This window comes from Lampetra planeri, chromosome 36 (genome assembly GCF_965212315.1).
Source record: "Lampetra planeri chromosome 36, kcLamPlan1.2.h2, whole genome shotgun sequence".
Taxonomy (NCBI): Eukaryota; Metazoa; Chordata; class Hyperoartia; order Petromyzontiformes; family Petromyzontidae; genus Lampetra; species Lampetra planeri.
This window is the reverse complement of record NC_136142.1, coordinates 9,191,548-9,212,625: the sequence shown is the minus strand read 5'-3', so window position 1 is coordinate 9,212,625 and position 21,078 is coordinate 9,191,548. Positions and strand designations below refer to the sequence as shown.

The 21,078-nt window shown below is 49.1% G+C and overlaps 2 protein-coding genes across 3 annotated transcripts in view; both read right to left on the bottom strand.

Moving 5' to 3' along the window:
• The window catches only part of LOC144730767 (uncharacterized), a 56,440-nt gene extending 51,543 nt beyond the window's left edge, over positions 1-4,897 (bottom strand). The window contains exons 1-2 of one of the 2 annotated variants that reach the window (XM_078611512.1): positions 3,721-4,897; positions 1,754-1,945 (exon numbers count right to left, since the gene is read on the bottom strand). In XM_078611512.1, coding sequence (XP_078467638.1) covers positions 1,754-1,945; positions 3,721-4,406 — 878 coding nt within the window. In that variant the 5' untranslated portion in view covers positions 4,407-4,897. The remainder of the gene's footprint in view (positions 1-1,753; positions 1,946-3,720) is intronic. The other variant, XM_078611513.1, reaches the window with a different exon arrangement.
• A 3,662-nt stretch (positions 4,898-8,559) lies between these two features.
• On the bottom strand, positions 8,560-19,811 carry CENPS (centromere protein S). The gene is made up of 5 exons (XM_078611518.1): positions 19,707-19,811; positions 15,304-15,427; positions 11,465-11,498; positions 10,017-10,083; positions 8,560-9,548 (listed from the first exon to the last, which is right to left on the bottom strand). The coding sequence occupies exons 1-5, from the start codon at positions 19,749-19,751 to the stop codon at positions 9,405-9,407; spliced, it is 414 nt and encodes a 137-aa protein (XP_078467644.1). The 5' UTR covers positions 19,752-19,811; the 3' UTR covers positions 8,560-9,404.
• Positions 19,812-21,078: the final 1,267 nt, after the last annotated feature.

Below are 21,078 nucleotides of genomic sequence, written 5' to 3'. Positions count from 1 at the left end.
CTCTAATAGGCCAGGGCGTTAGGTTGTTTTCTTTGGACTTTTGGGATGTGACAGCGATGTTGAATTGCTGTATAGTGCAATTTCCATCTTGTCCAAATACAATGGGAGGCTGACCAACACCTGGGTAAAATCCAGGGATGGCTCCAACTAATGATGACGACTTGGCAAATGCTTCCTCACCACCACTAAATCCACACCACCCTCTCCTCCCTCACCACCACCTCACCACAACCAATTCCACCATCACTCACACCACCACACTTACCAGAACCACTACCATCATCATCATGTTCATTGTGCCCATCACTATGACCACCCCATCACCCTCACTACTATCCTTACCACAGTCACCACAAAAACCTTCACAACTACCACCAAGAACCCTCACCACCACCTTCACCACAACCAAGACCCTCACCACCACCGCAGCAGTCAATACCACCATCACCCCACCACTCTCACATCCACCTCCACTATTACAGTCATCATCATCGCATATTTCACCACCGCCACCATTGCCCTCACAGCGCCGCACTCACCCTCACCACCCTCACCACTCTGAGCGTTCATCGCCGCAAGGCATGTAACGATGCATCGATTCGCCGCGTTGACGCAGACTCGTGGGCACGGGGTACGCGGTGCATCCAATCGCGCGCGTGAGAATCCATCAATGAGTATTTATGCAAATTACATGCAAAAGAGAACCAGTGGAGACAGAAGTAATGAGAAACTATTCAAATGAAAAGTTTATATATTGTGTAAATCTATTCTTAGAATAGAATTGCAACCCTTAATCGAAGTGGTGTAGTCGTGTGGTTGACATGGCAAGGGCCCTGGTGCAAAGAATATAAGTTTAAAACTATTCAACTATTGTTCGTTTTACCAGGTAAGGCCCCACTGTGCTATGTAGCGTTTGTCAGAAGCTACTTGGGCGCAAGTGATAGCTCAACGAAGTGGCTCATCTCGTGGAAATGTACAGCAGCCAAATACTCAACGCACGTTTATTCTAAATGTGGAGGGGATAAACTGGAGGACCCGGAGAAAAATCCACGCTACCACGGGGAGAACGTTGAAACCCCAAATATTAAGGGGTTAGGGTCAGAATGAAACCCACGACCTCCTGTATACCAGGTGAGGGAGTTGACATCTCGCCATCGTGCTGCCCCTATAAAGGGACCCCCCCCCAATCACTCTTTCAATTTCCCCCCAGCCACCCCCTCTTTGTCGCCCGGCAGTTGGGCCCATGTGCAGTTGCATTGCCTACACCACTTGATACCTCTGCCACTGAATCTTACGTTAGTTTGTGGTTTTTATGTTAGTCCGTGGGTCTCCATTGTGAGTTATTGTTCTGTGTGTCTGCCAGTCTATGGGTCCTATGTTTGTCAATACGTTGTTAGTCTACTGGCCCTTTACATAAGTGTGTGGATCTCTAATAAGAGTCCATGGTTCTCCACGTTTGTCTTTGGTCTAACATGTAAGTATGAGGTCTGCGATTTCACAGGCCCCGCAGGAAATGAATTAAATAAATGGCCCCCCCTTCTCCTTTTAGCCTGCCGCCTGGGCCACTTTAGACCGTAGCAATGCGGGGTGCAGTTGCACCGCCTGCACACCCGATAGCTACTCCACTGACGAATCACAAGAGTCGAGGGGGTGGGGTGGATCGAGTAAAGGGGTGTGTGGTGGGGAAGGTGAATCGTTACATGCCCATTCAGCAGCAGCCTCACTCTCCTCACCCCCCCATCACCCTCCTCACCCGAGGTCCTGGTCGCTGTGCTTCCTGCGAAGGTGTTCCCGCAGCGCCGTGGTGCTCTTGTGGAAGGTGAGGCACACGCCGCACACGCGGCACCGCACCAGGCTCCCCTCAGGGGGATCAAAGTGCTCCCACACGCGCGACCGCTTCTGCCGCAGCACCTGATGCCGAGGTCTCTCTCCAAGGGTCCCATCACTCCCCCGCAGCCACCGCCACCACAGCAGCCACCGTCATCGTCACAGCCATCGTTGGCACAGGGCTCACAGCCGCCTCAGTCATCATGCCCTCCACCGCCGGTGTCGGTCACCACGGACATTACCACAGATCTCCCCAACCACGTCCACCACCACCACCACCACCACTGGCATCATCACGTCCATCACCACAGATCTCCTCAACCACGTCCACCACCACCACCACCACTGCTGGCATCATCACGTCCATCACCACAGATCTCCTCAACCACGTCAACCACGTACATTACCACAGATCTCCCCAACCACGTCCACCACCACCACCGCTGGCGTCATCACGTCCATCACCACAGATCTCCCCAACCACGTCCACCACCACCACCACCACCACCACTGCTGGCATCATCACGTCCATCACCACAGATCTCCTCAACCACGTCAACCACGTCCATCACCACAGATCTCCCCAACCACGTCCACCACCACCACTGGCGTCACCACGTCCATCACCACAGATCTCCCCAACCACGTCCACCACCACCACTGACATCACGTCCATCACCACAGATCTCTCTTCCACCTCTGTTACCACGACCACCACTGGCGTCATCACACCAATCAACACACATCTCCCAACCACCTCCATAACCACCACCACTGACATCTTCACAGCCACAACCACCTTCACCACGATCATCATCACATCCGTCACCACCCACACACCATCACTCTCACTACCCTCACAGCTCATCAACGTCACTCTCACCCCTCTACACATCACACCACACTCATTCCACAATCTCCCACACTTAACGCTCTCTTCACCTTATCACCATTATCCCACCACTACTCTCACCCACCCACCACATCACTCTCCTCACATCACGCCCATCTCACCACAAACTCACACTATACTTGCACAGTATCTCTCACCCCCCCCCCCCACCACTTCTCTCACCCCCTTCCACTCCCCCATCTACTCCCATCCCTCACCACTACCCCCCTATCATCTCACCCTCATCTCTCTCACCTCATCCCCCCCACTCACCCCCCCCCCCATTCTCTTATGTCACCCTCAGTCCCGCTCAGCCCACCCCCCTCACCCTGCCTCTCACCTTCCTCCCTCACCATCACACCCCCCATCTCTCTCACCTCATCCCCCCACTATCACTCACCCCCCCACCGTCACCCTCAGTTCCGCTCACCCCACCCCCCCATCACTCACCCTCACCTAAACTCTCCCACCCCGCTCACCACTCACCCTCTCTCTCACACTTCCCTCACCCCCCCCATCACTCACCCTCACCTAAACTCTCCCACCCCGCTCACCCTACCTCTCACACCTCCCTCACCCCCCCCCCCATCACTCACCTGAACTCTCCCACCCCGCTCACCCTCTCTCTCACACCTCCCTCACCCACCTAAACTCTCCCACCCCGCTCACCCCCCCATCTCTCTCACACCTCCACCCCCCCCCCCCACCACTCACCTAAACTCTCCCACCCCGCTCACCCCCCCCCCCCATCTCTCTCACACCTCCCTCACCATCCCCCCACCTAAACTCTCCCACCCCGCTCACCACTCACCCTCTCTCTTACAGCTCCCTCACCACCCCCAACCACCCCCCATCACTCACCCTCACCTAAACTCTCCCACCCCGCTCACCCCCCCCCCCCATCTCCCTCACCCCCCCACCACTCACCCTCACCTAAACTCTCCCACCTCCCTCACCCCCCCCACCACTCACCCAAACCCCCCACCCCGCGTGCTCCTCACCTGAGCTCCTGCAGCGCGTGCTTCCTGCGCAGGTGTTCCCGCAGCGCCGTGGTGCTCTTGTGGAACATGAGGCTCACGCCGCACACGCGGCACCGCACGCGGCTCCCCGCGGGCGGGTCGAAGTGCTCCCACACGCGGGACCGCTTCTGCCGCAGGGCCTGGTGCCTCACCGGGGGGGTCCCGGCCGCGGGCGACCCGGGACCCGCCTCGGGGAGGTTCGCTACCCCGACGCCGACGATCCCGTAACCGGACAGAGGCGGCAGCGGGGGTAGAGGCAGAGCGTCCAGGTGGTGCTGAGGCTGAGGCTGCGGGTCAAGGGGATGTGAGTTGAGGTTGAGGGGGTGATGGGGCCGGGGACCCAGGGGGTGAGAGTTGAGATCCAGGGCGGAGTGCGAGTTGAGGGGGCGAGGGGGAAGCGGCTCTTTGGGGGCGGGGGACCCCGCGGCGATGGAGGAGTCGTGGGGGCGAGAGTCGCCGTCGTGGGAAGGGGTCTGCGGGGTCTGCCGCCGCTCGGGGGTCGCGGTTTGGGGGTTCGAGCCGCGGGGGTGAGGGGAGTCGGGGTCCTGAGCCGTGGGGGGCTGCGGGGGGCCCGGGCCCCCCACTGTCGTCTCCTCCTCCGCCCTCTCCTGCCCCTCGCGGGGTGCCCCCCCCCTCCTCCTCCTCTCCGGGAGCGCCGCTTCGTTCATTCGCGCCGAGAGCGGCAGCCAACGACGATGACGATGAAGGCGGCGACGATGATGATGATGGAGACGATGATTATAGTTAATTAATTGCGATGACGCCGTAACGATTACAACAGCGAATGCGGCACTCCGGGCATGATAATCAGAGCGGCGATCGCTGCAATTGACGACGATCAACCTCGTCGACTCTGACGACGACGACGAAACAATGGAGCCGACAAGCCGGGCGAATGAAACGACTTTGACTGCTGCAGCTGTAAGCAGCAGCAACAACGAACGTAGAGCCAAATCGACTACCGTGCAAACGACGACGATGATGATGACGGTAACAACATCGACGAACACCGCAGCCACACTGACGAGGAGGAGAAGGGGACGACGATGATGATGCAGGGAGGAGGAGGAGCGCCGAGACAAAATCGATCAATCGATTACGGCGCCTGTCTAATCGACTTGCCGAGTAATCGATTCAGTGAGGGGAGGGGAGCGAGCGGGAGCCGGGCTGTGGGGGAAGGGTGGGGGGGGGTGGTGCAGGACCCCCCCCCCCGCCCCTCCCCCACCACCAAAGAGGTGGTGGTGGGGGGGGAGAGGCATGCTCGATCCACTGCTGCATGAAGGCGACGCGCCACATCTCTCGCACGAAGCCCGCGGTGAACGGAGTCGCGCAGCCCGTGGTCGAGTCAAGCCGGGGGGGTGGGGGGGGTTCCACCCGTAGCCCCGCCCCTCGCATAGCCCCCCCCCCCCTCTCATTCATTGAGGATCGAGCGTCTCGGCGCGCGACTGCCCATGACTGGGACCGGTGCGCGGGGGGGGGGCAAGGGGGGGGGTCGGGTCACGTGGCGCGCGCGGGGCCACTCCCCCACCGCCTCCCCCTCACCCACCCCCTCCCTTCAGCGACCGCGCTCAATGATGAATCGATTTATCGATTATGAAGCCGATTCCCCTTCGTTGGCGATTCTCGAGTCGATCCCCGTCTGCTGCGCGCCCTGTGGATTTCGCTGCCGCGTTCGCGGCTTTAGCGTTAGCGGCAGCACCGACGCATCATTGTGCGAGATCGGCCTTGTGCGCTGTTGTTGATGTCGCTGTGTGCGCGCTGCTGCAAGTTTCGCGATTAATGACCTAACGTCGAATCGTAGTCGCGATGAATCGTAATCGCTTCGCGAGCGCCCAGAAGGAAATCGGTATTCGATTCGTTCAGACAACGTACAGATGACGAGATGGGACACAAGACACCCATTGTAGACAATACAAACTCTATTGTAAATAGTGGGCAATAAAGAATGTATACACAAAACACATACAGATTTGATGAAGACAATACACACAAGCAAGGCAACACAATGAAGAAAATACAATGCAGATAAGACGGGACAGAACCACACACGAGATAGAGAGACAGGCAGACAGGATAAATAAAGATTCTGATTATGTGCGGTTCAAACACAAAGGGACCGTGAGGTTTCACGAAATCAATGCGAATCGAATCTGACAGGCGTCGATTCCCTGGATCGCTGTGGGCAAAGGGGGTGGGGGGGTGAATCACGAAGTCGCGCGCCGTGCCGCACAAGGGCGCGGGGGAGATCAATGCGGGGGATGGGGGGGGCCTCCCCCCAAGGGCCCCTAAGGACCCGGATCTCGCCTCCACCACCACCACCCCCCCGGGATTTGCAGGAGCCCACGCTGACACTCCTTTGTCTATACTCCGTCGTGCCGGACGGCATGCGTGTGTCCAAAACCATCACAGGCAACAACGGCTGACACCCACAACCAGCATCGCCACAACCATTAGCATTGCCACCACAAGCTCCATCTCCACTAAAAGCAGAATCTTTACCACCACAACCATTAGCATTGCCACCAACAAGCACCATCGCCACAATAACCAGCAATTTTTACCACCACAACCAACATACATGATTACTGCCACCACAATTATCATCGCCACAACAAGCAGCATCTTTACCACCAGAACCATTATTGCCACCACAAGCACCATCGCCACAAAAAGCTACGTGAACACAATCATCAGTCACAGCGTCCCACTACACATCCAGCAGAGCCAACATTGTCACCACGATCACATCAACCAGCACAATCCAAAATCACAAACGCCATCCACAACTACACAATCACCAATCATTACCTCACCTACCATCCACAATCGCAACTGCCACTCATACAGTCACCACCATTCACCATCTCCGAAATCTAAACTATTTTTATTTTACACCATTGGAACCTCATTTGCCAGTAAAAAATATGATAAGTGTTTTTTTACCCTTCTATCTGGCAACAAAACTGACACCTTTTTTTACAAGGAGTCATGTTTGCATAGACCACAATACCTGCAGCCATAATGCAAACAAAAAACATAACTCTGATAATATATGCACTGTCCTTGAAGTTGATTGGTCCAGACACCCGAGACAGCTTTCCTTAGAGCCTAGTCTCACATGGGTTGGACCAGATGACGCCAAAAGGCGCACAACTCAAAGCCAATGCACCATCAGAGTATGAGAGCTTGGGGTAAGCATTTACACCATTGGAACCTCATTTGGCAGTAAAAAATGATAATTGGTGTTTTACCCTTCTATCTGGCAACTGTAAAAAAGGTGTCAGTTTTGTTGCCAGATAGAAGGGTAAAAAAACAATTATCATATTTTTATTTTGCCAGGCCAGGCCGGCCCAGAGCTGTTTCGCTCTTTTTCAGAAGCAACCTGGCCACAAATTATAGCTCAACGAGGTGGCTTATCACGTGGAAATGTATAGAAGCCATTGTTGCTGCATTGGCAACTCGTGCACCGCCCGTGCCTTCTGGTGTTGTTACACTTGGGCTACTCCCATCTCCTTACAGTTTGCCTTTAGAGGCTGACTCCTTTGCCTGATGACGACCGCTTGTGTTGCGATTGAAACGTCGTGATTTGTTTTATTGTATTTCATTTCTAACGACGTGACTTTACCGAAAGAACGAAAGAGTATGGATTCCTGCAGTCACGAAAGCTTCAAATCAAGATTGAAGCCAAATACTCGAAACGCACGATTCTAAATGTGGAGGGAAAACCCCGGAGAAAAATGTACGTGACCACGAGGAGAGCTCCAAATATACAGGCATCAGGGTCAGGCTCGAACCCACAACCTCCTACATACGAGGCGAGGGAGATAACATCTCGCCGCCACCACCACCAGCATACAACACCCGCCATTTGCCACGAAGTGGTGTGAACGTTCAACGGCGCTTGTGCCAGGCCACTAAAACCACAACTACCATCCACACTAGAATCACCTCTCCATTACACCACTCCCCCATAACTGTCATTCGCCCCGAAGTAGTGAAAACACCAGGCTTGAGCCAGACTAGGTGCACTTCTTGACTATGTTAAGTGTCCAAAGCGTGCTGGTAGATCAAGACAGATACCGTACTATGGATGAACCAAGATGACTGGCACCCGTGCCCCCTCGCGTTTAGCAGCTCAGCTACACCACTAGTTGTGAGCGTCGATTCTCCGCCCTCGGCTTTTGTTGGGAGGGCGACTGCCTCCAGCTGCCCAGTAGCGTCCTTCACAAGCCTCCTCCACAGAGGCCAATCTTGACACCACTGGCGTCAGCCATTGGCAAGTCCACTCAGCTCAGCCCTCATTTTCCCTATCCCATAACGCGCCCATTTATCACCCGCAACCTGAGCATTTTTGCAAGGGCTTGGGGGAGTGGAGGAAGTCGCATCACCACAACCATTTCTAAATTACTAATCACATTACTCAATTGGGATTACAAAACAACATCGCCCCCTACTGCAGACGGTCATCTTTCGTGATAGCGGTGCAAATTCCAAATGCTAAATTATAATTAAGATCGGCACCATGTCAATAACTTCGACCACTACCATATCACCATCCCTCAAATCACCATCAACACCACGTTACAACAACACCCCCCTAACCATCAACACAATCATTAACAACCGCTATTCGCCACTCACCGGTCAGGCCAGTCAAACCATGGCACCAGAGACTGTCCCGTGATCTCCTGTCAGCGAGCCTTCGACACTTTCCATGGCCTCGGAGTGCACATGGCCTGGAAAAATCATTAACACCACCACAAGCATCACAACCACCACTCCCACCACCACCACCACCACCACGGGCAAGCCACCCACAAGAGCTGTGTACAGGCGTTTATTTGTAAACTACATGCATTTTACAATGGACAAAGAAAAATCATACATACGCGTTGGCCATGCAAGGCTTTCCAACACGTGTTGATCCTCGGAAGTATTAAATCGGCGATAATAACGGTAGCATTCACACGAGGCACGCAGGAACCGGTATATACGTAGATCGCGATGTGTGATGTGACGAGGCTCGGATAGCAGCTCTGCCGGGAGAGAGGGCATGTGGACCTCGGTCGGCAGGACTGGGATGTAACCAGTGCCTTTCAGCACTGGTTTTTGTCTGCAGGACTTGGCAACCCGTTCATCAATTTGGCTAGTTTTCTATCAGGGCAAGTTCACACAACACAACTTCACTCTCAATTATCATACCCCCCCCCCACCCCCCAGATGAATGTTCTGACAGACAGAGCCAATATCCATAGACACCCACAAACATAGTTGTAAAGCGTTAAGCAGCTTGCTACAATGCTAATCAATTTACATCACATGTCACTCAACACCACAACAGACAGGTCACTGGCAAGATACTAACGACAAACAAGTGCACGTGTTCGCAGAGGACAACAGTTAGCAGAGGAAAGTGGTGTTGCTATACAGGGAAGGGAGCGACGTGCTAATGACAGCTATGTGCGCTGTTAGAGCTTTGTGTCGACACAGCTATTTGCTGACACCTGTGTGTGCCAGTGACACAGCTAGTTATGTGTCGACAGTTGTGATAAACTGCTGACTGCTTACACAGCTATACACCGACAGGGGCAGTGTGCTGGTAACACAGCTATACACCGACAGGGGTGGTGTGCTGGTAACAGCTGTGTGGTGTGCTGTTGATATGGCTATGCGCTGTCACCCTCCGACTCAGCCGCACCAGCCCCAGTCTGTTTAGTTTTCCGGCGCCGTGAGGAATCACCCTTGGCTTGGGCACGACGATGCTGGCGCTCATCAGAGAGAGTGGAGCTCCCCTCAGCCACAAAGCGATTCTGAGACACGGGGACACACGAAGACACGGTCACCCACAAAGACTCGGGGACACGTAGATAGTCAATCTTGCTCACAAAGCAACTCTTGGGACAATGGATCACAGGGACACCGAGATAGTCACCCTCACCCACAAAGCGACTTGGGACACGGAAACACGGAGACATGGTCACCCGCAAAAGACACCCTGAGCCTCGTGGACATGAAGACAGTAAATGTTTCTCACAAAGCACCTTTGAGACACAGGGACATGGGGCATATCATATCAAAGCAATATAATTAACATTAAATGTTTTAAATGGGTAAAATGTGGTGTTCATAGAAATAACGGGATTTTGTTAACCACGCGGATTTACCAGAGCACCCCAACCCCTGAATTAGCCTGGTATACATGTCGACGACACAATGTGGTGTAGTTCTGCCTCGGCCCTATTATGGTTTGTCCCAAGCCCTGACAACCCCCATCCCACCAGTGGTTTGCTCCGCCGAGCCAGCAGCTTCACGTCATCACAGTTGACCGTGGTGCGCTTGCCGTGCCTAGAGACACACGAGTAGAGGAGGATACACACACAGACACGGGGAGACACAGGGATACACAGGTGCATGGGCAGACACACATGGAGAGACAAAGGGAGGCAGAGGGAGACGCATGGGTAAAGGAGAAAACACAGACAGAAATACAAGGGGATGCATGTGGAGAGAGATCGGTAGGGGAGGATTCATACATACCGACACAGAAAGACACAGAGACATGGGAAGAGAGGGGCATGCGTGGGGAGACACACACACACACACAATGAACACTCCCAGTGTGATGAAGCATCGGTCCCATTCCTATGCTAGCGACACACGGGGCGAATCGAGCGTGCCACAATCAATTATTTCTGATTTGTATACGTTGTGTGTAATGGGTTCACGTGACCTCTGCAGCCACTGGCAGCCGGTAAATTTAGCACAGTGTTAGAAGGGAATTGATTATTGAATCGAATTCATCAAGCCGCGGTGGAGGGGATGAATCACTATTCCTATAAAACACACAGGACATTCACTGTACACAGTATACACCCGTGGTTCTATTTGGTATGGCGGACCACTAATCAACATCACTGCTCCCTGTGGCCCCCTTCCAAGGTTACTGAAACCACAATACAGAGATCACATGTCCACACCTCAAGTCATCTTGGCGTTACAAAGGCATGTTTCATGTTGCGTGTTAGTACGCACTGCAGACACACAGCTAATACACAGAAAATAGGACACACGTGAAGCACATGCAATAAACACGCAACAGACACGGTACATGCACAGCAGACATACACAGCACACACAGTACATTATACACACAGTATACGACAGCTAATACACATGGTGTGCATACACATTACATACACTAGGCACGTAACAATGCATCGATCGATTGCAATCGATTCCCACGCTCACGGCACATGCAGTGAATCATGCGTGCCAGAATCGATTATGCTAATGATATGCTAATGTGATTGTAACATTGCATTTAGGCTAATGGTAAGAAAACAAAGCTACAGAAACAGATAACAGAATTAAGCGTAACAAATCATTTGACGATTCTGCGTTGGCAAGTGGTGCACAAGCACAAACGACAACAAAAACACTCACCACATTTGTCAATAACACGTTTTGCGATTTAAAAAATAATATAATAGGTGACATTTTGGGCAATGGCTCTTCTTCACAGAATAGAGAGGCCAAGTGAGTGTACGTGCATGGGTGCGTGGTGCTGGCCACCTATCCCCTCGTGTGCCATGCCGGCCTTCATAAGTACTCGCTAGCAGCACATGCCCCAACAGTCCTGTAAAGCTGTACGGGGAATCTGTCTTTGCCGTGTGTGTGTCTGTGCGCATCAGCTGTGGCAGAGAGGTATAGAGGGTGCTGCACTCACTTAGCAAAGGCCTCCAGGTCCAGAGCAAAGAGACCTGGGTGAGGAAGAGAGAAGCACGGCGTGAGTAATAAGACTGGGTTCGGTGAAGTGTGGATTCACTCACCAGGGCACCATGCATTCGCGTTCGACAACAATAATAATTATTAATTACCGAGGCATTCAGGAGCCTCCTACCAAGTTTTCGCAGGAGGGGCGATGTTGCTGCTGTGTGTAATCCAAATTGAGTAATGTGCAGGTAATTTTTCACCATTGGGGTGTTGTGGCCAAGACCAGTTACATTGTTTTTTTCTTTAGCTGAACACAATAAACATGATAATTGCATGTATTCATCTAGTAAAGAATCTCCAATTCTCAACACAAACAACACCATTACAACGCGGACTTACATCGCATCTAAATGTGACCACAGCTCAAGACGCTGTACATAAACAGTGGTAATTTGATAGAGGTGACCACTAATGGCCTGAGGAACATAAGGTCTTGGAGTTTGCGTGTGTCTCTCCGTGGTCGCATGCATTTTTTTTCAGGTCCTCTGGTTTTTCCCTCCACCTTTAGAATCAACGTGCGTTTAGAGTACAGGGACTCGTCTACTTACTAAAGAGTTAGGTTCCAGAGGTCTGTTCGTCAGTCGATTTGTTCCTAAGTCCAACTTTACTCCTGTCGATTCCAAAAATGTTGTACGGCATGTACACTAAACACGGGGAATGGCTTTAAAAGTTGCATAATCTCCTGTAGATGCCACTAGTCTCTTCACGTTCTGCAGATGTAAATGCCACCGGTTCTTCATGTTCTGCAGATGTAAATGCCACCGGTTCTTCATGTTCTGCAAATGCCATTATTTCTTCAAGTTCTGTACATGTAGATGCCACCGGTTCTTTGCGTTCTGCAGATGTAGATGCTAATTCCCTTTGGTGTTCGTGTTTCCTCTCTACTCTCTTGACAAACTTACCAAGAGATGTCTGCACAGTTTCTCTCTTCTTCTTTTCATAAATCAACTTGTAACAGGAAATAATATTCGTGAAAAGCACAGAAAGCCATAGCAAACCACAGCGACAACACAACAGACAATGGTGGCAGCCCAGGCATAAATACTGGAAATGCTGGGTAATGACACCGAATAACCACCACCATCTATTGCGTGGCAGTAGAACTTACGATTCTCGGTCCGAACAGGCAACCGGACATACGGACAGGTTTATTCGTATCTTTGAAAGTTCGTAAGTCGAATTTTCATAAGCAAAGGAGTCCCTGTATTGGGCTGCTATGAATTTCCACGTAATAAGCCAACTTTCGTTATTCTATCATTTGTGACCAGGTCGCTTCTGAAAAAGAGCAATTTAACTCAGTCGGCATTACCTGGTAAAATAAAAAATTGTTTAGTTTAGAACTTGAACCTAGACACAAGGGCATGGAGTTGACAGCACAGATGGCTAATCAGACCCGAATGTTTAGCTTAATTTACTGGAGCGCCCGGAGAAACCCCACCACACACACGAGGAGTTTGATACTCGGAAAACCACAAAGTGCAGTTCACAATCCTACTTGGTGTACTGCTTTCCCCTGATCAGACCGCTGGATGACAAATTGTTATCTGAACCACTGGGTGTCATCACTAGGGTCACTATGGCTCAAGTAAAATTTTTTAGGAGCGGTGTTACCTGCACCATTTTGAATCAATCTGGGAAACAGTCCTCACTGAACGAAAGATTTGCCAGGTGGGTAATCAGCGGCACAAGCATGTCCAAGCATTATTTTAGAATGGATGTGTGGATGTCGTCGAGCGGCGATGTCTTATTTGGCAGCCATGTGATGAACATCGACACCTCTGCCACTGATGTTGGCGCCAAGGTCTCGAGTTTCACATTGGTTCCAGGTTGATCAAACTCAGATGGCAGACCAGGAGAATGCGTTGCCTTCAAGTTACAAACTGCTGTCTTGATCGTCACTATTTTATTGGGAAAGAACGTCGCAAGTACTGTGCACAGACTGGGTTGACTAGTTGATGGGTGGTTGGAGTCCAGCAACCATTCACAACAGCACCAGAGCACGAGGGTTGTGAGCCGACTCATTGACACACAGTGCATAGAACAATCTGTGAGACTCATTAATGAGTCAGTTTGCACATCTGCAGGCAGCTCTGTGGTCTCGAAACCAGTTTTCTTCTAAAGACAGTGACAGCCAGTTACTGCAAACTTTCCCCATTATCTTTGTGCTTGTTTGGATGGGCATGAATTAATCGAGAACAGCAGTGATGTATTTTTTATTAAGCTGCAAATTAATAGACCGTGGATGCAAGATTTAAACATGCAAATGATGACCTGATCTTCTGACAGAAAGCATCGTGGTCCAATCTTTTCCAGTCTCTGTATATTGTTGCGATGACTGGGGGTCTAAACGGTAATACCACTTTGCGCGTCACGAGACTGTGATCCGAAATACATCTTCAATTAGATTGGTCACAGTTATGACATCGGCAGATGTGAAGATGAGATCCAGTATATTTCCCGAGCGACATGTCGCACCGCTGACGTGCGACCATCGATAATTGCGGCGATATCACTGTGAATCTTACCATAATTACCATAATTCAGGTCACCACAGATTATGACGCGAGAGCCAAGTGACCCACAATCTAGCAGGCCGGAAAGCTCCGAAAATAATTCCAAGAGCGGTGAAGGTGGCAGTTGGTAGATTACAGCGATTGTAAGCCCCCCACATGCTGTTCATTAATTTCACAAGCAGCAACTCGAATTACGTAATTGTTAAGGAGTCGCTCAGGACTTTCATGAAGATGTCTTCATGGTGTGCGGGCTGCCGGTGCCAGGCTTCCCGCGACGGTGCTGATGTACAATTGCGTATCCGTTAGGTGCAGCCCCATGCTTAATTACATCTGGTGAGTCGTCATATACCCAGGTTTCGGTAATGGCCAATATGTCGAGTCCACAATTGTTGATCAGATCCTGGATTAGCACCGTATTTTTTACTCTGGAGCGTGCATTGACCAATCCAAAGTTGAGGAGCTCTGGTCCAGAGTTTGGCTCAATACCCGACATCAGCAGCAGTATGGCCATGAAGGCGCTCTTTTGTGATCGTGTGGATGTACGGCGGAAGAAGAACGGACCAAATCTACAGCACAACCATGTGCGGGGGATTCCAACAAGTGACAAACACGGTCTGGTAGGGGTCAGCATTTCCACAGCAGATCGTAGCACAGTGGATGTGGAACAAGTTGTTTGAACTTGGAAGCCAGCCAATCAGCACTCCCCTCTGCACGTTGGATGCTGGGCCGAGTATGCTGTCGAGTCCAACCAGTGTCGGCGACGTTTGGGTGAGACAGAATTGGTTTGTCGATCCAAGCCAAGAGAAGTTTCCCGGTATGACCCCCCATTCTCCAGGGAAAAGAGGAGGCATTGCCGCTCAACTCACTCAGCCAGAGTTCCGCGAGAGCACAGTCCGGCCGCAAGCATCTGGGCAGCAGCAGAAGTCGCAGCGTCACCATAGCAAGGTGTTGTTGCTGTTGTTGTTACGATTGTTGTTACTGCTGTTTGTTGCTTCTGCGTTTCCTATGCACCAAGGTCATGTGAATTACCCATGAACATATATATACACACACACAATGACGAACACATAGACACACACAAAGGCATAAAAACCCACTTACCCACATGTATACTCACAGACACAAATGCCATGGGGTGATATTTTGGGACAATCAAACAGGAGAAGTGGTGGTCTCTCATCAGAAACCATCTGCACGGCATAGCATGCTGCATGTGCTCTCTGTGTTATGATGTTCTGTGTGTGTGACATCTCTGTGTGCTGGGGCCGGCCTCACGTACTGCACTGGTGGAAGGTGGTCTCAGCGATGGCGGCCACCACCTGGCGGTTGAAGCTGAGGCCGGCGTTTTCCCCCTCCTCCTCCAGCACGCGTTCCACCGTGTAGTGCACGGCGGCACGCAGACGCTGGCACCAGGAGAGAGTCAGAGAAGAGATTCTCAAAGCTCACAGACATAGCCCACACAGGCACTTAACCTATACATACATTGTGTAGGTCATACATTGTGTAGGTCATACAAAGATCCCCTGTATAGCCTTAACAGACTGTTGGCACAGAGCAAATCCCAAAACTACCACTTCTGGTAGAATCTGGGCAACATCCTCGCTGTACACACATGCACACACATGCACACACATGTATGTGTGCATACAAAACACGATACCCCCACCCCTGTAGCCTTAACAGACTGTTGGGGCAAGTGTTGTTAGCAAGCATCTAGGAAGGCCGGCACAGCACACCAGGGGGTGGGTGGCCAGCACCACGCACGGCCGCATTTGTCTCCCGTACCAGGTACTCATTTGAGGCTGAGTCAACTTAGGTGAGGCCTGGGGTTCAGATAATTATTGGCCTTGAGTGGGAATCGAACTCAGGTCTCCGGGTTCATAGTGAAGTGCGCTAACCACTGCACTACCGCTCCCCTACACACACAGGCACATACACACACATAGCTCACACTCACAACCCATACAGATACATAGTCCAGACATACATACATGCTATAGCCAGGTTGTGCACACGTGTGGCTGATGGGATGTGTTAAAACAAATGTTTCTGTTTTCATGGGGAGGAACAGACATGGTGTGGTGAACTCGTTGCGAATTGACATGTTTTGTTTACATGACAAACCTTACTAAATGGCTGTCGGGTGGTGGCGGGTTTAACGACACATTTATATTTACGCGATCTAACCCAAAACTCTATTATGGATACTATTGCTCACAAAAGCCTTTGTGTTAAACTAAAGGATGCAAATCGTCTGCTTAATTTGTTCGCAGATTGAATCTGATCGTTGCTGCCTCAATGACTCTCAAGACTCTTTTGCAGGAGAGTCCTGCCAAAGTTTTGCAAGAGGTGGCAATGTTGCTGATCTGTGCAATCCCAAATGAGTAATTTTCCAGAAATGTTTCAGCATTGGGGATGTTTGGCCAATATCAGTTACATTGTGCAGTATTCCCCCGTCATTCAGGAACTTGCTATCCGCGAATCCCATCTGGAACTCTACACGACTTAATCGATAAACAGAAAGAGATGAGATACAGTGATATGAGATACAGTGATGAGAGATACAGTGATGAGAGATAAAGTGACGAGGAATAAAGTGATGAGAGATAAAGTGATGAGGAATAAAGTGATGAGAGATAAAGTAATGAGATAAAGAGATGAGAGAGAAGAAACTTCTCAAATCTTTAGAAACATCTGCAGATGGTGTGTGTACGATATTCGTAGGCCAATATCATTATCTGCGACATTTGCTATTCACGAACATCTCCGGAATGTATCCCTGGCGAATAACGAGGGAACACTGTATTAATCCAGCATCCAAAAGTTGTATACTGAAATTTCCTTAACACTCAACGTGATATGTGTTCTATACTCCCATGTGCTCCTCTTCCTGCCTCTCTGTGTTATTTCCAAGCACGGATGTCATGCGTCTTTATGCATTTTCAAGCTTCTATTCAATAGCTTATGGTGAAAAATAGCTGCTTAGCTCACTGAGATTAAATAAGGTGGATTAACGGTCTGAGCCCGAAACATCCTTGTCAAGTGCCTCCACAATTCAAGCCTGTCAATGACGAGTAAACCCATCACAATAGGATCAAATTCAGGCTTGAAACGAATGCCTTTAATACTGCCACAAAGTTGTGCATTGCACGTATAAAAGCTTTCACTCATCCGTATCCAGACAATCAACTCAAGGGAACTGAATGTGTGATCGCCATCGTCAGATCAAGAACTTAAGAGTTTAGAAAATGTTTGGCCACACATTTGCTTTTGTTTGAGCTGGCGATCTCAATAAGGCTGAGAAAGTAAGTACAGTGGTACTCCGGAGATCGAACTTAATTCGTTCCAGAAGGCCATTCAAACACCGATTTGTTCTAAAAACCGAATTAATTTTCCCCATAAGAATTAATGTAAATGACATTAATTGGTTCCAGACACAAGAAATCTCTCATTATAAAGCATTTTTACACGAAGTTTACAGTAATTACATGCATAAAATCATACAAGAAACAATAAATAAATTGAATAAATGAATAAGAATATGGAATAAATGAAATAAATGAACATTGAACTTCACTTGACCTGTAGTAAGGAGAGTTGATGGCTTGAGTGGAAGGTGGTGAGGAGGAGGTGGTAAAACCTTTGTCTGGGCAAGCGTCATGCACGCTGGCCATACGCGTCTCAGCCGTACAGGTTCTTTCAAGTCGCAATTTCCCGTTCGACCTCCGAATTTCGTTTCGTTTCCGGGGCAAAAAATGCTCGGAAATATCGTTCGAACACAGATTTGTTCGAGTTCTGGTGCGTTCGATCTCAGAGGTTCTACTGTATATTTATAAACGCACAAATCTCATAACCTGTGTTATCAGGAGTGCATATTAGAGAGCGTTTGTGTCCGTGTCTACGTTTGTGATCTCAACGTTGAAACAATCACTTTTAAACATATTACGAATAACATTACAACTGCAATCATGTGTCTGAGTCCATCAGCCTTCTTTGCTTTCAGACCAATATTATCCGGCAGCAGCAGCAGCAAACATTTCTTATTGAAGCAAGCAAACTATGAATCCAGTTTCAACATTCTGGGTCTCATCAGCAGCTCACTCTTGCAATTCAACACATTGGCTTTCGCGACCAATCTAAATGAAGACCTTAATCTGTATGTCTCAAAAACCTTTAGGATACTTCCCGACAGGGTAGAAAGCTGAAATTTGGTACATAGGTAGCTTTTAGGACACAAACCACAGGAAAATATGAAAAACCTAAATGATTTATTATAAGGCCCCCAAATCTCGATTTTAAGTGCCCCATATAGCGTTAAACAGCAAATCAAATTAAAGCGAGAACCATTGTTCTATCTTATTGTTTTTGAGATATTTCGGAATCATGCGGTTTTTGAACGGAAAAAATACGAATTTTATGTTCAAATCTGAATAATTCGAAAATGGTAAAAATAGGCGCTTTACCTCATCAGATCAAATTAATTCATTTTTGTTCTTTCTAATAAAGAACAAAATATTGAAATGGAGCGGGTTTCCGATGTGTACGTTGTTAAATATAAGTTGAATCAAGTCAACAATTAGTTTATTGCTGGAAAAATACATTTTTTTTGTATTTTTAAGTGTCTGATCGTCGATAAAAAGTGTAAAATAAATCAGGTTCATTATTATATTTATTTTTAAAAAACCTTTGTATGGTGAAGAGAGGCTTCATGATGAACTAGTTCACAACCACGTTAATTTTGGGTGAGATCGCGTACATATAAATGTCATTAATCCACAATGGGCAATGAATAGGCACTTCTTCATATCACTTTATGTTGATATGTTACGCAAAATATATTACACAAAATAATGAATCACTCACTTGAGTGCTCACCGGGTGAGGAACTAAATCGAGCACTCCTCACCAGGTGAGTAACTAAATCGAGTTCTCCATATTTAATTAAGTGATATATATTATTTCAATTGGTTATGCGGTGTGATTGATTCATGAACGCTTTCTTACGGTCAATCTTAATTGCAACACAGAGTTTTAAGACATTTATCAACAGCATTGTGTGTGTGCGAGAGCTTAAAAGTTAATATGCGACGTTTCGGCCAATGAAGTTCTTTATATCACTTTTTTTACGTTGACGATATATGACATAAATACTCCGCTGTATGCCATGGTAGGTAATACTGTGTACAGTAGTGATTGCAAAAACATAATAAAATAATTCTCACGACGTTTCGGCCACAACGCAAGCAGCCGTCCTCAGGTGAAGAACAGGTCTGTCACCTGAGGACAGCTGCTTGCGTTGTGGCCGAAACGTCGTGAGAATTATTTTATTGTGTTTTATTTTTATTATTTTATTACTTCCCTTCTCCGTGACTTTACCGAAAGAACCAAGAAGATGAATCCCTGCAGTCACGAAAGCTTTAAATCGAAAAATACTTTCCGTTTTACATACAGCGGTATGTTGTAAATCGTAAACAAAAAAATGATGCCAAGATGTATACAGAAAGTTGTGTCAGAGGAACACAACAGAGTTTGTTGTTTACCCAGGGACGTTTAACTTCGGCGGTCCGTGGTAACAAAATAATGAAAGATGTGGACGACAGCCAGCTGTTGGAGAAGTGTGAGGTGGGATGTTTTTATCTTCTTCAGCTCCCCTCCCTCCCCCCTCAAAGAACTGCACCTCACCTGCTCCAGCTCCATCCGCGCCTCGTCGTCCTCCTCGGCCGCCATCGTCTTTCCCGCCAAAAAAAAAACCCCCCTCCCCACCGGAAGCCACGCCCATCACCCCCCCGGAAGTTACGCCCATCATCCCCCACCCCCCGGAAGCCACCCCCATCCTCACCAGGAAGCCACCCACGCGTTGCCCCTGTCGCGGCCATTTTGAGTAGGGACTGGTCCATTGGGCTAAGCGGACGGCGTCGTGCGCCATCCATGTTGGGAAGGGAGAAGTTTTATTAGGACTTCGACAATAATCGATTCACCATAACAAAGGGGGCGGATTTTTTTTATTTGTTTTGGCTTGCATCGCGTAAATATGCGTTGTTAAACCGCCGCCGCCCGACGCAGAAAATTAGTTAAAGGTTTGTCACGTCAACAAAACGTGCCAATTACATCAGTTTCAGTTTCATTTATTTGGTATAGCCCTGTGAGCCATTCGGCTCTTGTCAGCCCCTTAGTGCAGACCAATTCATGTCTTATTGGTCATCCTGTGCCCTTATAAATCTCAACGTTCATCCTACAAAGTCCCATCACAAGGGAGAAACACAAACCACTTTTTTTTTAACTCAATTTCCCTGTCCAAGAATACGGGTAAACCGTATGGGTTGACAGGTATTATATAATTATTACAATGCTTACCGTACCTGTTTCGTTTACGTGTCGATTGAACTCGATTATTTACGATTTTGTTGTGTTATTTCCTAATAAACATTACCTGTGGCCACTTTCTTTAACTGTCAGTGTGTCACGCGCGTGACGTCACTCCACGGGCCCGTTGCATCTCTGACCAGCACCACCTAGCCAGTGAGCTGGAGCACGTACACCAAGCCCTCAGGATGAATGTATATTCTGACCGTACAATCCGCAAAGCTGTTTCCCCAGCTATGGGGAGACAACCATCTTAGGATCCAATCAAAACCATCACTTTGCCATGTATAGCAGGGGTTACCAAAAATATTTCCAAAATCTTAAACAAACAAGATCCAGGTTCGTTTCAACACAGTACACAAAATCCGTGATTTGATCCCATCTGTAATGGATGTGATTTCTGACATGCAAACTAAGTTGTGGCTGCGACAGCAGTTACATTGGGAAAACAAAACATGTCTTGGACCGTGTTCGCGAAAACAAGGCAGATCTGAAACACGGTAGGACCAACACGTCTGCCGTTGCTGATCATTGTTTTAACGCTGTGGGCTCACACGAAATTGATTTTTCCAAGATGAAGGTACTCTGCAAACCCACCGGCTATCATCAGAGATTTGTTTATGAAGCCATCCAGATATATAAACACAGACACAATTTCAACCGAGAAGATGGGTACACACTGAGCAATCTT